This window comes from Zeus faber (assembly GCF_960531495.2).
Source record: "Zeus faber genome assembly, chromosome: 15".
NCBI lineage: Eukaryota > Metazoa > Chordata > Actinopteri > Zeiformes > Zeidae > Zeus > Zeus faber.
In genome coordinates, this window is record NC_137194.1 from 14,323,141 (window position 1) to 14,340,060 (window position 16,920).

At 44.2% G+C, this 16,920-nt stretch overlaps 2 protein-coding genes across 8 annotated transcripts; one reads left to right on the forward strand and one right to left on the reverse strand.

Annotated features, from left to right (window-relative positions):
- Positions 1-54: 54 nt before the first annotated feature.
- LOC307241455 (acylamino-acid-releasing enzyme-like) lies at positions 55-12,316 on the reverse strand. Of its 7 annotated transcripts, none has more exons than XM_080015563.1 (23): positions 12,269-12,316; positions 10,103-10,232; positions 9,773-9,899; positions 9,334-9,421; positions 8,243-8,318; positions 8,069-8,160; positions 7,862-7,933; positions 7,593-7,730; positions 7,407-7,498; positions 6,823-6,863; positions 6,592-6,713; positions 6,118-6,178; positions 5,894-5,991; positions 5,222-5,273; positions 4,935-5,023; positions 4,291-4,429; positions 2,465-2,548; positions 2,047-2,127; positions 1,831-1,919; positions 1,322-1,512; positions 985-1,087; positions 589-695; positions 55-511 (listed from the first exon to the last, which is right to left on the reverse strand). In XM_080015563.1, the coding sequence occupies exons 2-23, from the start codon at positions 10,230-10,232 to the stop codon at positions 406-408; spliced, it is 2,178 nt and encodes a 725-aa protein (XP_079871689.1). In that variant the 5' UTR covers positions 12,269-12,316; the 3' UTR covers positions 55-405. The 7 variants fall into 7 exon arrangements, with proteins under 7 accessions (XP_079871689.1, XP_079871686.1, XP_079871687.1 ...); XM_080015560.1 differs by lacking the exon at positions 12,269-12,316 and adding an exon at positions 11,572-11,631; XM_080015561.1 differs by lacking the exon at positions 12,269-12,316 and adding an exon at positions 11,313-11,502.
- LOC307241457 (F-actin-capping protein subunit alpha-1-like) lies at positions 11,896-16,880 on the forward strand. Its single transcript, XM_080015565.1, has 10 exons — positions 11,896-11,964; positions 13,377-13,440; positions 13,539-13,590; positions 13,812-13,875; positions 14,304-14,510; positions 14,651-14,730; positions 14,892-14,970; positions 15,091-15,162; positions 15,307-15,369; positions 15,516-16,880. The coding sequence occupies exons 1-10, from the start codon at positions 11,926-11,928 to the stop codon at positions 15,654-15,656; spliced, it is 861 nt and encodes a 286-aa protein (XP_079871691.1). The 5' UTR covers positions 11,896-11,925; the 3' UTR covers positions 15,657-16,880.
- Positions 16,881-16,920: the final 40 nt, after the last annotated feature.

The window sequence follows — 16,920 nt, forward strand, 5'->3', positions numbered from 1 at the left end:
TCATAGCTCCAAAATAACTTTTTCTTCATTATTTAATTCAATTGAGACCAAAACTGAGTGCACCAAGAAGTCCTTTATTTTCTGTTTAGCACATAAAAGCATATACAAAGAAAAAAAGCCAGTGAAAGTTAATCAAAACGCATTTCAGAGGAAGTAGCATGTATTTCTTTAGCGCCCGTCTGAATTCAGCAGAGAAAGACTTATTATAAGGGTCAAGCTCGTCACAGGCAAGATAGTAGAATCAGTTCAAGTTCTGTTTTCTAGGAAAATAAGTCATAGAGCTTGGGTTTGAACTTCACGTCGTCCTTCGCAGAGAAACATAAAAACCTTTCACAGGCCCTCCTTGCGAGCGTATCCCGGCTACCGTGGCAGTGTATCACTGTGCTGGCGTTCATTTTGGCAGCCTCACTGTCGCAGGTGCTGGATCATCCACAGGGCGATGTTCATGAAGCCGTCCGACTCTGCGTCCACTTTGGAAAGGGAATGATTGTTTCCTGGGTACCACAACAACCTGGCGAACCGAAAAGGGAAAAGTTGGAATTTATCACATCTACATCGTCCACAATATCTAAGCCACCGACTGCTTACCGGACTGGGACCTGTAGTGCCTTGAGAGCCCGGTAGTACTCAATGCCCTGTTTGTTCGGCACGCGTTTGTCGTCTTCCCCCAGCGTGAGCAATACCGGCGTCTTCACCTGTTTGAGTGATCGCGCACGCGCACACGCACACGCACACACACACACACACACACACACACACACACACACACACATACACACACGCACGCGCACGCGCACGCACACCCCACAACGTTTTGTAGTAACTTCCCAAAATGTACTAAATCTGACATTGAATATGTAATAAAACCCGCATTTGGTAATAAACATCTTGAGCGCAGAATTTTATCCGTTATGTTGTGCACAACAGTACTTCTTACGCCATATGCAATGCGACCAACACATTCACTCAGACAACCGCACAGACCTTGCTGATGTGGTTAATGGGCGACTTGTTCAGCATCTGCTCCCAAACGGCGGCGTCGGGCAGACTGTCGACGCTGTAGTCGTAGCCGGCTTCCACCATACACCTGCATCAATGGCAGCGGAGCAGACGCACAAAGAGTAAGCGCGGCGCGGCCTTGAAGTGTTACGTTTTCCAGCGCTCACTACGGGCTGGCGTGTGCATTATTCAACGCCCCCCCCCCCCCCAGAACAAAGAGGTGAGCTGCCCTTTATTCCGCTTTCCCTCCCTGCGGCCGTCAGTGAGAATGTCTCTCCTGCCGAGGTAGTAGAGGTAGCTTCCTCTGAGCCGTTTCCGTTACCAGTCTGGAATGTCCGTGCTCCCGATCATGGAGGCCAGGTTGATGACGGGGTTACGAGCCACGCAGGCCTTGTAGAAGCCTGGGTACTGGCCGATCAGGTGACAGGCCAGAAAACCACCGTGGGAACCCCCGGAAACCGCAACCTTCTGCTCGTCAAATTCTCCACCTTTCAGGATGCTCTCAACGGCAAACTGGTGTGAAATAAAGAGGGGGCGGTGGGGTGATGGTTAGGATAAAGGAGCTAAAGTATGAACCAATATGGGAATTTTTTTTTTTTTTTAATATATTTTAAGAGGGGGAACTACAAAAAAGAAAATTAGGAAACATTAACCACTATTCCGTTACAAATGTTGGAATACTTAGCGCAAATGAATCAGTGAAGTTCATGAACAGTGGCAGCGTTGTTTACCACAAGGTGCTTCAAGAGAGGCATCAATGTTACAGAATTAAGGTCGTACATGGGGGGGGGGAAGAGTTTGTTTTGTCAGTGTCGTTTGCGGCATTCTCACTTGAACGTCTTTGACATCTTGAGTGCCCACGTTGCCAGGCAGTGACAGGATGTTGTCCTGACCGTAGCCAATAGAGCCTCGATAGTTCACTGAAACAACACATGTATATATATATTTAAAAAAAATTCAATCAATGAGAGATATTCTGGGACCCGCCATCCACCTCAACATCTCAGCGGTGGTTCCACACATACAGCGTGCTAAGTTTTAACTCACCTAGTAAAATAGCGAAGCCCATCCGACACAGCACCGCCGAGGAGAGGAGCCACTCAGCGACAATCACTGAATGAGGGCCGCCTGAGCAAAAACACAGATAATGCAGGCTATAAGTTCAACTAAAAGCTATTCTGCCTTCACATGTAAAAACCTGCCCAACCAAGACTTGAGATATTCTTGCACATACGTAAAATGATCGTAAAAAAAACAACAAAAAAATTCTTTATCTTGAAAATTTACTCCCAGAGACTCAAAAATCCATTATATTCAGAATAAATTATATGCCCAATCCCCTCCCCCCTCATTGGTCTATAAACTTATCTTGAAATAACAAAAGGAACATATCACATTATTCCTTAATTTCAGGAAAAAAAAGTCTATCTACAAACAAAATAACCAAAGGCTGAGACGAACCCACCGTGAGGAGTGACGATGAGAGGCAGCTTCACACCTTCCTTCACCTCCTTTGGTTTGATCAGCAAGGCTTCGAAATCCAGGTCAGCTTGAACACAAGACATTAGCCCAAATTACAAGAACAAATTATAAGCAAAGTCCTGCTCAAGGGGAAAAAAATGTAACCCCCAGGGCGAACAAAACAACGGGGAAAGCTTCACGGTGACTCTGCCCACCGGGCCATCTGCTACAGACACATTCCTTGGGGAGACGATCCGAGACTGAAGAACGACCACTTCTATTTTAAAGTTTAAAAAGGGACCTATTATGCTCCTTTTTGACAAGTTAATAGGTCTCTGGGGTCCCTAAAATATGTTTTTGAATTGTCTTTGATGAAAATAACCCTCTAATTATGCATTCGAACATCCCTCTCAACCATCCCGTTTTAGGACGCTCTGTTTCATTTCACTGCATACTGTATATGTATGACCGTATGTATATGTATGTGATAAATAACCTCTTGAATCTTCGGTGGGTGGCACCCCCCTCTTAAGGCACCCCCCTCTTAAGGCACCTAGTTCTGTGAGCCAATGGGGTATGAGCTTGACTTGCAGGTTCAGTTGTGTTTAGCCCGTAAACGTTCAATGATTTCACCTCATCAGCCTACTAAAATCTGTTTCGGAAAAAAATTGAGGCGAGAAATAGTGTAAGCAATCCAGCTGCTGAATATGAACTCATATTAGATCCACAATGTCTAATTGGAATGTTCGTTCCGACATTCGTTGCCGTGCTGCAAGCTTGTGAGGGGACGCCGCACACATGGATTTTGTGTTTATGTAAATGTTGGAAAATCATATCAAATCAATAAAATAAATACATCTACAATAAAAACACTGTTTTTATTGGTTTTGTTTGGAAAAAACGCACAGCGGATGGCACGCCGCAGTCTACAGTCTATCTACCTAGTCTACCTACCACATATACTGTATGTGTGTGTGTGTGTGTATATATATATATATATATATATATATATATATATATATATATATATTTATTATTTTTGGAAAGAAACGCACAGCAGAATTATTTTTTGAATACTTACATTTCCATCGTCTGCAGCTTCTTCACAGACAGTTGTTATTATTTGTCTTTCTTTTAAAAGATTTGTGCTGGTCGGTGAAGCCAACAGAGCAGTTCCCAGCGGCGCTTGTTATTCTCCAGCCATGGGTGGAGTTACTCAGAAGGGGGGGCGACTCTAATTCGACTGAGGCCCCATGTGGCGTAGGAAGGGGCTGCAAATCTAAACGGCTTGTTTCACTACGTGTTTTCTGAAATGGACAGCTCACAAAAAACTGACTGGGTTCTCTTATTTCAGTTTGTGTGTTACAGGGCTCGACCGTGAAGCGTTTCACTCGCATTTGCAATTAAAAATAGATGTGTGAGGAACTGTAAAATATATTTAGGTGCATGTGTGCGAATAAAAAGTATTACAAAATTCAGCCCAAGCAGCCTCGATTATTATTATTATTTTTTTTTCAACTAAAAGGTTGATAACAACTAGGGATGTACTGATTCGATATTTATTGCGCCCCTAAAGTTCTTTATGTGCGCCTACATTTTTTCAACTTAGGAGCACATGTGCTCACTGGGAAAAAAAAAGAAAGACATTAATGTCAATGTAAAGACAAGGTGTGACCAATTATTTAGAATTTCTTTTTTGGCAATTTTTGATGAAAAGTTTTCACTTTTGTTCCATTACCTCTTTTCAAAGCGACGGAACTGTGAGGGGACAACGCAGGGTTTAGGTTCCCCTTCAAATAACTGAAAACTTGAAATGGGGCGTTTTCTTACGATATTGACTGTTGTTTTGGTCTGCAGGGGGGCTGAAGGGGAGGATGTGCCAATCGATATCTGGCTGGATCTGGGATTCCTCCAGCGTAACCCAGGCAACCTCAAGTTGGGAGCCACTTTCTGGCAGAAAACCAACCCTCTGAAGACAGGAAAAGATAGTGCAGAGGGTAATAAAGTTCTTTCACCACATTCTCCCTTAATTACCGTAGAATCCCATCCAATAGCATAGCCTTCCAGATGTCCTGGATAGCGTGTGTCCGTAATACAAGTCCACCAACAGCAACTTTAAAGCGTCTTAAAATCAGTCTGTCATGGACAGAGGTGGAAAATATTAGCTCATAAAATAAAATTGATTTGGATTTTATGATTCGCTTCGACCCATGCAATCAGATGGGTCAGTGCACGGCTTGAGCAAAAACATGGCAGGACTTTTACTTTTAAAGCCTGGAATTACCAACCTCTGTTTGGAAGCATGGATTAGTGGATTGCTTTGAAAATCACTATTTTGCAAATGGTGAAATGTGTTTCATTTGCATTCTTTAAACTTCGAATACCAAAAACAAACAAAAAAAAGAATAGTATCCCGTAAAATGTAAATAAATTATCCTAGAAATAAAATACCTCTCACTAAGCTCTGTACCTACCAGATGAGGCGGGCAGTTGGGGGAGGAGCAGCTGACCACCATCAGATCTCTCTCAATGTTCAAAAGACACCAGGTGCCGACATCAGACTCTAGAGGGAAATAAAGCAAAGCATGAGGGCGTAACCGAAACAGAAAGGTTAACGCTGCTCCCACAACACTATCTGGGTGATGGAGCCAGGTTTTAGGAAGTGATGACAGGAACTATCTGTGAAAGGAGAAATGTGGAACCGAATGCCACCAGTCTATGTGTGAGTGATGCAACAGCTGATGAAGTGTCTGTGACTCACTTGATGTCAGAGACGTGACACCCCCCGTGGCTGTATCCACCACCAGCAGCTCCTGGAAGACACAGCAACAACAAATTAAATATACCAGCGCATGCCGGTCAAAATGGAAGACATTTGAATGGCACAATTTGACAAAATGTCAATGATTCTGTCCTCAGCATGCTCGTTCAAAATGACGGAAGATGAAACTGCCGGTTTAAGTCATGCACCGGGTAAAGACAGTCTTTGGGACTCAGTCACAGAGCCCTGAAGGTCCGCCCGCCGCTGGCTCGCTGTTTATTGAAAATTTTATTAATATTACACGTGTCGTGTGTACCAATTGCACCAAATTCACCACTGCACACACTTGGGTCCCCAGCAATACACATGCCAAGTGTGAAGTAGATTGGATGAATGGTTGTCAAGATAATGGAAGGACATGAAAATCAAATGACAGACAGACTGACAAGCCAGACAGACAAGCCAGACGGACATTCATTCCTTTATAGTAATATTACATTATATTATATTATATTATATATTTGTTCATTTGAATTACTGTTGAGATAGGGACTCGTGCATTGAGAGAAAAAGCCAAGGTGAAACGACAAAAATAAATTAATAAATAAATGAACCAAAATCCAGGCTTTGTTATCTCCAAGTTGAGGCATGGTTACCTTGGTAACAACATACCTTGCGGCTTCGCTGAGGACAGGCGATGAGGACACGCTGGCTGTCAGCAGACCAGCACTGAGGGGACAACTGGGAGCTGTAGATACCAGCAAAGCCATCTGTAAATGTGCAAGCGTGCACGCACGCACACACGCACACACGCACGCACACACGCACACACATTAGGCCAAACAGAAAAAGGGATAAAAATACGTCCTTGTCACTTGTGTAAAGATATTCCTTACCCTGTCCGGGTCTCTTCACCACATCAACCACCACAGAGGTCTTCTTCGTGTACCAGTCATACTTAAAACCAAACACACACATGAATGTTGAATGAATTCTTGTTATGAAATGAAAGAAAGAAAGAAAGAAAAACATAAAACATTTTGTTACAGTACAATGAGAAATTTAATTGTACTTTTATTGATAGCAGATTTCTCACAATATTGCTCAAATTTCCCGAAAATAAATTCAATATTAAAAATGTGAGCCATCATCAGAAAATGGTCAGGGGTAATGTAAGATGCATGTGCTGACTAGTAAACCCAATTTAACACAAGTATGGTCCTTTAAGGCCCAACAACAGCCTTTCATTTAGATTACTATTCCACATTAGTATTGACCCATTAAAAACAGTTCAGAAGCAATCTACAGTAAATAGCTCATGGCAGTAGAACGGGTTCACAGTCTATTTGTAGAAATAGAGGCTTTTTTACCATGCATAACCTGCTGCACTGCAAGTGCGGCCCAAAGACGGCGCACTCCAGGTAGACGATTCTACACTGGTCTGGGCTCAGCCTCGGGGAGCACACCGCACTGGTGCCTGACGACAACTGCTCTGAGAGAACAGAAAACATATATACGATGAATATGGACATCTGCCGTGCGACCACAGCCGATTATTTAAATATAACAAGTGAAAACAGAAGCGGGATGTATGCACTTACCACATTTCCCACCGGTAAGATCCACATAAAACAAGGAGGACCTTATACACATATTGTACATAGATGAGAAAAGAGAGATGGAATTAATCATCAACATAAAAGTCATACCCTTAAGACTTCAGTAACTCTCTGCCAGGGTCGGACAGTAACCCAGTGATGAATTTGTACTGTAATACAGTATACTCCTTTAAGGATCTAACTGTCAGAAGTGACATTCTGCCGGGTTTGGGCAAGCTGTGGGTGGGACATTTCTCAGTACAAACAGAAGAGAGCGCACCGTATTTTATGGCAGATGTCTTGTTGACTTCAGTGACCATTGCTTAGGGTAAGGTGGTGTCAAACTGTCCTCTGAATGTCAGCCTGTGCAACATATCTGTAATATGGGGCATCACAAATATAGTGTGTGTGTGTGAGAGTGTGTGTGTGTGTGTGTGTGTGTGTGTGTGTGTGTGTGTGTGTGTATATATCGACAGACAGACAGACAGACAGACAGACACACTCTCTCTCTATTCTTCCATCTTACTCTGGACAGAATCAGAAGCTATTGACAGGTGTTTTGAAATTCAGTGACGGGAAACGCTCACCGTCGATTGGGACAGTACTGAAGGCCAAGTCTGAAAGGCTCGTGCCACCAGCCGACAAACACCACGCCCGTGTCACCCGGAGCCCAAAATGCCTGGAGGGAGGCACGGGGACACAGCGTGAGCATGAGTAACGATGTTAAAACAACACTCTTGTATGATTGTCCAAAGGCAGACTGTAGCGGCAACCTGTCCGGGTGATATATTTTCGGGGACGCCCTCCAGTACGGAGACATTGTTTCCTTCAATGTCCAAGACGCAGAGAACAGGGCAGCTCTTACTGACAAATGACTCTCCCCAGTCCTCATAGAAAACAAACTGCTCCCCCTGGAGGAATAGAATGACAAATACAGCCACGTGACTAATATTATCCATTCACAAACAAAAATGTATCCATACATAAACTTAATACGGAAATATTTCTTTTGTTTTGCCAAAATTAATTGCATCATAATTACTTTTGTTGTCTCCTTCTTCTCAGTTTTCATCATGTCCTCCTCATCTCCAGTAGAAGATGACTCTGGGGACGTCTACAGACAAGAAATTAAACATAAAATTACTCATTATTGATCTTTGATGATTACCTGGCCATTCACTACTGGGCCACTGGGGCCTCAAGAAATATGGCATGTATTTGCACCAGGATGTGTCAGCTACTTTCCGACCTGGAAGAATGACTCGGCCTTGAGCCTCTTCCTCTCTGCCACGTAAAGGAGATGGGTCTCGGAATGGGACCACACCAAGCAGCCAAACTGCTCTAAAATGCAGATGAACACGTTATGTCCAACATCAGTAAAATAGAGTACCGGTTGTATTTTAAAGGTTTGCAATAACCTCACCGTCTTCGTAAACTTTGCCGTGCTTCTTCAAGGCAGTCAAGTTGATGCTCTTAACCTTGATGTTTTTACTCCAGATCTGCAGGTCAAGAGCAGTGGCATTAAGTGACACAAAGTTGTTTTTTTATTTCTTTGTATTTACACACACATTATGTAGTAACGCAGGAAGGGTATCAAAGAATAAGAGATACTGATGGTGCCCACAGACAACACGACATTACACATCCTGACATCGCTGGGGTCTTATTTTTTGTTACATTTTTTTGTCTTGTGGAAATGACACGATGCGTCTGAGACGTGTGTGTCCTAATGATGTGATCCTACACTCCGCGAGACCTGCGGGAGACAGCCACCGTCTCGCTCAAAAAAACTTGAGACTTCACGAGACTTTTTTCCACGTGACTGAAAAAAGTAAAAAAAACAAAAAAACGAATGGAGCTTCAAAATATATAAATATAATATAACCCTTCAATGGTTTGCTGTTGTAGTTGCATGTCTGCTCATTTATTTTGTGCCGACTAAAAAAAATAAAATAAAAAAATAAAAAATAAATAAAAAAAGGACATTGCATAAATTGGATGGATTCAATAAAATGGATTAATTCTGCAGTTGGAGGTAAATTATCATGAATACATTATTATTTTTATAAATTAAGTCATAAACAGTGAAGTACAACGAAAATACCAAATATTCCTTTATTTTAATATACTGCATTCCATATACTCCTCCTCCCTTGGTTTCCCCTCGTGCTCTCATTGGCTCCTTCACAGCTTTCTTTGTCCCCGAGGCTCCCGAGCTATTCCAAACTACACAAGCTTTGTTCCCAAGCTCCCAAGGTTTTCAAGCATGCTTGAGATCCTAAGGAGCTCGAGGACGGCTCAAAAAGCCGCCTGGAAAGGTCCCGGCATGTCATCTACCCGTCTTTACTAAATGGTGACAGGAGTGTGCGAATATTGTGCGGTCTGAACAGGACTTAAGGTGCATAGAGGAAGGGAGGGGAGAGCAATACAGGAAAAAGTGAGGGAGCCAAAAATATATTGCAAACAAGGGTGACAGAAAGCCTACAGAGGTGGAGAAAGGTGGAGATTCATTACCTCCAGAAACTGTTTGTCCTCCCCTTTAACAGAACACTCCCTCACCACAGCCTTCATTTCTCTGGAGGGAGAATCTTTGCTCAGCAACCTTAATAGGACAAAAACATTAGACATTTCTCAGTACTAGAGCAGCACAGTGCCAGGGTTTCATTCCTTTATTGTCTATGGTCTTTGTAATGATCCAATCTTCTTTTTCCTGGCACAAAGGTTTTATGGTACTCTGATATTGCATGTGATAGATATCTATATCTATATCTATATCTATATATATATATATATGCTGCGTGTCATTATCATGACATGCAACATTCATTTCACATTGCATATCCTTTCCATATCCCACGGCTGTACTCAACACTCACTTGATTGTGAGTAAGACATATTAGTGTATTTTCCCCACTCCATTCCAGATAGAACCAAAAAAAACAAACAAACATACTCTCCCTTGATTTCACTGCAGTTCCCAGAGGGTCCGGAGAAGACGACAGATTTGTCATCGTGGAACACAATGTACTGTCTGCAAAACTTGACGTTCTCATTCCTCTCCAGGTCACGTTGGCTCCATTCTGGAGGAAACAGAGAGGGATTATTTTCCAACCAACAACAGGCATCATCCACCGGTCATCCTGAATGCAATTAGTCGGGTGTCTGGCCTATGCTCTTTTTTTTTTTTAAGGACTGTTAATTTGCATTCTAATAATATAAGGTAAATCAGAGAGTAGTAAACACACACACACACACACACACACACACACACACACACACACACCTGTGTAGATGTTGCTGTACTTCCCACCATACTGGGAAGTGATGACAGGCCCCAGGTCTGCTCTGCTCAGAGAGGGGAAGAGGCTGATCTCCCTGTAGAGTCTGGAAATGTCCTCTGCGTTGGTCACCATCTGGGAACAGGCAGCAGAGCAGCTCACACCGCGGATCACCGGCAACAAAACATGTCTGACGCTAAACAACGACCTTTGCATATCCAAGCCGACTCGGGCGCGCCGGCTGCGTCGATGTCCGAAGTTAGTGAGTCAGTAAGCCGGCTAGCAAACTGCTCGTCAACCAGAAACATACACGGCAGGGCGAATGGGAAACTGGAGCTTTTGAAAACAAATACGATCAACCAAACGTGTGGCAGGGAGGCCGGGGTGGCCGCTGTCACTGACCAGGAAGTGCGTCAACAGCCGAGACTAAAAAGCACCGTACGGACGACCGCTAGCTAACGCGCCTCGTTCATTAGCACGTTTCGGGGAGCGCGAGTGAGCGCGCCTTAGGGGGTACGACCCTTGTTTATTTGGCAGAATAGTGTTTATTTTAAAAACGGGGGCAACGCACACGTACCCGTGGCTCCATGGCAATGTCGGCGTGCGTCACCTATCCGCGCCGGTCAGAGAACGAAAATCGAAGCGTAATCACAGCGGCGGACATCGTACTCCGCCCCGCGGCTCTTACGCTGCCCCCACGTCACGTTTAATCGTTGGCAGTGTTTATTATTCATGCCAACTTGACCGATTTTTTCCTAATCGGTTTTAGATTTATCAAGCGACAGAAATAATATTGTATGACTGTTCACATATAAAAACGAAACCTTCGTTTTAAAACGTAACCTACACCATCACTACCTTTATCCAAACCGGTTTGTATTTCACCAAAGAAACGGTTATGGAACTGAAAAAAAACGCGTACGCATAGCGTCAGAACATTCCGTTATATTGCATCGGTGTGAGGTTTCTTATGTTGTGCTTCAAATAAAAAAAAAAGTTGCAAAGTTGTATCAAGCAAAAACAAAAACAAAAAAATAACCCCCCCCCCCCGTAATTCCCACGTGATGTGAACGCACCGTTACGACCACCCAGACAACGCGCATCCTCGACCTCGAACGTGGGTTAATCCGCGTCGGCGGGGGAATAAACAGATATGTAAAGCGAACCCCGTTCGCCGTTAAAGGGCGTGCGCCGCGGCGAGATCCGGCCCGTTACCTCGATAAACTCGGACCGAGCGACTCTGCGCCGAGATTCCGACTGAAACGGCGCTTCCTCGGCACTTTTTTCTCCCCCCCCCCCTCAGTGAGAGGAGTTCAGAACTCAATGCAACGCAGCATCAAAACAAGCAGTGCGTTGGCTCCCTCTGCTGTTGTCACAAACACTTTCTCTGCCGCGTTCGTCAATGTGCTATTGTCGCGACATCCACCAAGAAACGACACTCATTGCCACAACACGCCACGACGATAAGTTACACCTCGATGTGTGATTTTCCTTATACGACGGTGTCGGGGTGGCCGGGGTGGCCGGGGTGGGGTCGCCGACGGTGATGAACGGTTCGACTCGTTCTTGAGATTCGACCCGCGACGAGTCACGCCGTAAAACAAAAAAAAAAAAAAAAAAAAAACAAAAACAAAAAAAAACAAAACAAAAAACAACGAGATTCGTTCTAGTTGTCGATGGCTCGTTCACACGTTTCCGTTTGTCCGTTTGCACGGTCGGCGAGGGAGGACGAACCGCGGGCCATTCGGTGGCTCCCGAATTTAAGCGATGCGTTCGCCGCGAACGCATCGCTCGCCAGCCTCGCGTCGCCCGCCCCGTCAGATCCAAAATGGCGGACTGTGAGGAGCCGCTGTCAGATGAGGAAAAGGTTTTTAAACATCGCTTCGTTCTTTGGTGGCCTTCGGCCTGTTTGCATCCCGGGGCGGGTGTGGCGCTGCATTTCGGAATGATATCGCCCGCGCTCAGCCGCGTGTCCCCGACAAGTTAAATGTTGTTGTTTTGGTTGTTTTTTTTGTTGTTTTTTTTGTTTGGTTAGTTGTGGTTAGCTAGCCCACAGCCTGTGCTAGCTAACGCGTTCATGTAGTTGGTTAAAGCTGCGCTGGAAAAAAACAAAACAACAACCCCCTTGATCAGGTGTAGCTGAATGTGATGTAGCTCAAAGCTTCACTGACTTCATGACTGTTTTTGTATCATTCATGGCAATCTGAAGTAACTCCAGCTCGGTTGGTTATTCACAATGTGCCTGCTGTATAGTATAGTATAGTACAGTGTAGTGTAGTATAGTATAGTATAAGTGCATGGCTCGTGAACGATTCGTTCCTAGCGAATGCGTGTCTTAAATGAGTCGGGTGTTAGGAGTTACTCGGCCAAAGGAGTGGGCGAGTGAGTGATTCTTCGAGTCAAACTCAAAAGTACTGGGGACTGAATTAAAAGTCAAAGGCAAAACCAAAAACATTTGGCATGATTCCTATTGAAGGCCACTGGTGGGTGACACAGCACCCGAAATGACAATTTAAAATGCACATTTTTTTTTTTTTTGTTGTGATTCATGCTTTGCATTCCTCTACCAAAGTAAGTGTTCTTTGGAATAATTAGGAATTGGGAATAATTAAGACATTTTCCGGGATCCACCAGGCGTTGCATTCAATTTGTTGATTCTATTCCCATGTAAATGGGGCCTACTGACTGTTGTAACACTGGAAGTCCTTCCTCGCTCACCCTGCGACCGAATCCAACGAGCGAGTTTACTTTTCACAGAGCGACTCGTCGAGAACCGAATCACAGAAAACAGTCGAACCTTCCATCACGACTATACAACGTTGGTTTTCTGGGTCAGACAGATTAAATTGCGTCTCATATATTTGCTGGCCATGTTTGGCATCGAGGGCAGGGTTTGGCTTCTACGGACCCACGTGAAGCCTGATAGGGATCCCCTTCTCAACAGGTCACAGATGAACTGACCACGGCAGGGTTTCCAGTCTGTTGAGAGTGCGGTGAAGTCTCCTTGTGTTTAAAAAAAATACGAAAACACCCCGAATTGGTTGATGTTCATAATTCTACAGATAACAGGAGATGATAGAAAAACCATGACCAGAACAGTCCTTGTTGTACATTCTCTAATGGTGCTCACGTCTTGTAAATGAAATAATGGCAAAGCGTCACTTTTCATTTTGCTGGGGACCCCACGTTGAGTTTTAGCCGAAATCAGCTCCAACTTGAGGCCTTTTGTTCGACAATACTCCGAATGATGAGATTATCATCCGGATTTATTATGTGCAGGTCCGCATAGCAGCAAACTTTGTTACCCATGCCCCCCCAGGAGAGTTCAACGAAGTCTTCAACGGTGAGTGGCAGATGACAGGATCAAGCGCCGCAGGACTCTCAGAGCAGCTTCTAAAAGCTGGATTCACGCCCTTTTTCTTTCTGGTGTTTCGTTTTCAGATGTGCGGCTCCTCCTCAACAATGACAACCTCCTCAGGGAAGGAGCATCGCAGTAAGTAAATCAATTATATTTACCTCCGAGGTTTTTTTTTTTTGTTTTTTGTTTTTTTACTCCCTGGTTAGAATTGTAGCCCTCATATCGATTGGACGGAGACAGCCAGTCGTCTCTGCTGCTCGACATTGGAGTTAGTTCTTAATCTGAAAATGGAATGTGGATGATTTGTGGACGTGGAGGATATGAATGCTTATGTTAATGTGCACTTATCTTCCCAGCTCCTTTGCCCAGTACAACATGGATCAGTTCACCCCTGCCAAACTCGAAGACTACGATGAACCGGTACACTTCTTTGATTTTCTGCTTTCTGAAATTTGGCAGATATAGCTGTGTCACAGGTATAGTTGAGAAAACAGTCGATACATGTACCTTGAACCGAAATCCTGAGTCAAAGACACCATCTATTCTACTCAAAAATTTTGCAGTAAGTTGTTTTATTATTCAAATATGTTTCACCAGTTTAATAAAAAAAATAATAATAATAATTTGCAACGCTAAAGCTATTAAAAATGTGAGCTATCATTAGGAAAATGGTCATGGGTAAACGTAAAATTATTGTGCGGATGGGCTGAAATTCAATTTGATACCAGTACGATTCTTAGAAACATCCAGCACAATGCCACGCAATCTTTCCTCGCCGCCGGCGGTATGGGATGCCGAGACCCGGCCCTACCCAAGCTCACAGCACAACCTTCTCTCCCCCTGCCAAGGTTCTGATCACAGAACACGGGGATTTGGGCCAGGGCCGCTTCCTGGACCCCCGCAACCACCTGTCGTTCCGCTTCGACCACCTGAGGAAGGAGGTGAGCGACGTGCAGCCGTGTGAGGGGGAGGCGGGCCTGCGAGCCTGGAGAGATGCCTGCGACAGCGCCCTGGGCGCCTACGTCAAGGAGCACTACCCCAGCGGAGTCTGCACGGTGCGAGAGCCACAGCCACAGCCACAGCCACAGCCACAGCCACAGCCACAGCCGGAGCAGCGTCAGGAGACTGGACGCAAGATTTAACACCTGGTTTTCTTTTTTTCTTTTTTTTTTTTTCTTTTGTTTTTGTGCTGTAGGTTTACGGGAAAACTGTTGACGGGCAGCAAACAATCATCGCTTGCATCGAGGGTCATCAGTTTCAACCCAAAAACTTCTGGTACGTTTTATGAGCGCCGGGAGCACTGGGTTTCAGTCGTCCCGGCCTCCGTAACCTCTGGCTGTTTTCTCTGTCCGTGCTCTTTCTTGCTTTTAAAACCGCTGCCGTGTTTTTTTTGGGTTTTTTTTGTGTTTTTTCTTTTGTAACGCATTCTTTTACAGGAACGGTCGCTGTAGGTCCGAATGGAAACTCACCCTGGGTCAGTCTACTGCTCAAGTGGTGGGAGTGCTGAAAATCCAGGTCAGTGACCCCCAGCGTGTGTAGGGTTTTTTTTACTTCTCCCGATCATAATATTACTGTTGTTTTTGACTTCAGGGACACTTTCACCTGCTCCCTCAAACTGTTCTGGCCTTTCCTCAGGTGCACTATTATGAAGATGGCAACGTCCAGCTGGTGAGCCATAAGGAAGTGGAGGACTCAATACCAGTTACTGTGAGTTCATTATCCACAAGCACAAAGCTGAAAAATGAAAAAGCCTTTCTCACGTCACGATTTTTATCCGGTAATAAACCCGTTTGGAAGTTCTGTCATGCCCCAGTGCGACTGAAAAAGAGGTGGTTGTTTTTGTTTCTAAAGAACGAAAGCCAGATAGCCAAGGAATTTGTGGACATTATTGAAAATGCGGAAAATGATTACCAGGTGAGTTACCGTTCTTTAAAAACACATTTTCAACATTTGCGGGATGACTTTAAGGCGTTAAAAATATTTACAGCGGCTGTTGTTGTTGTTGGTGCTGAAACCTGTGTATCATTTTAACTCATTGCTCCTGTGTCCTTAACCTGCAGACTGCGATCAGTGAGAACTACCAGACCATGTCCGACACCACCTTCAAGGCGCTACGTCGCCAGCTGCCGGTCACACGCACCAAGATCGACTGGAACAAAATCCTCAGCTACAAGATCGGAAAGGAGATGCAGAACGCCTAGAGGGAGGGAGCGACGGAGCGACGGAGACTGGGCCACAACCCACTTATACATACGAAAGGACTAACCAAAGCAAATGTCAGTATGGGGCAAGGAATTAAAAAATGAAAATAATAATAAAAACTCAATACCAAGATTTACAGACTGTTAGGCGCAGGGATTTCTTTGTTCTGGGGAAACTTGTTTTTTGGGAAAACATTGGTTCTGTCTGGCTCAGTGACGCGGGTGGTGTGTGACGGCGCCGTGCGGGACGGGGTTTAGGAGCGCTACGTCAGTTCGTCACGGAAGGGATCTGTAGTTTGCCCAGAATTTGATTTGATTGTCCACAGTTCTACTTGAAAAGCTTCTTTTTATAATCATTGCAGGCAGGGTGTTGCTTAAATTTCAGATGCATTTTGACAAACACCAGAATCCTCCAGCGGCCGCTGATGACAGTAAATTCTAAGCACACAGTCTCTCGTCCATGGCTTGTTTTTAAGACGGGAAAATATCAATGTTGTTGAAATATCTATTGGCAAATTTAATCTCTGACACTAAAATTTCCAGCTCTCCCCTCATTTCAAGCCGCCTAACCCACTCAACCGTGGCTTAACGGAAACAGAGTTTAGTTATACTTTAATTTTAACAGTATTGTGACTGAATTTGAACCAGTAGCAAGTTCCTCAGCGTTACTCTGTCCCTGCAGCCGAGCCGTGTGTGTGTTGGCGGTGCTCATTGCAGAGCGACTGTTTACGTGTTTTATGTTCTATTTCCATGAAAGCGACGACTGAAATCTGATAAAGCTCCTCTGCTTTGTCTAACCACAATCCATCTCCTATCTTGGCATCACCTGGATTGCTGTAAAGCTTTTCCTTTGTCGAAGGAAAACATTAATCAAGAATTTTCTTTTTTTTTTTTTGCCAAAATCTCTTTCCTATGGTAAAGAACTCCATACTTCCTCCCATGTATGCAAATCTATATTTTAATACACTGCATTGTTTGAGTCTTAAGATACCGCACTCTCAACTGTAATACACCGTCTCTTGAGTATTGGTTTATGCCAAATGAGCATGTTGCAGTTTTGCCATTTGTGGTGAATGCCAGATTATCTGTTACAAAATTGAAGTTAAACATAACCAATATGGGCTGTGTTAAACCCTCACTTCACACAAGCCTGTGCTGATCAGTGGAAAAAGTTAAGGACTGTACTGCCCCATTCTGTTGAATAAATAAATGGATTGATCATGAGGTGGCCTTCAAGATAATTGGTTGATATTCCATTTTTCGG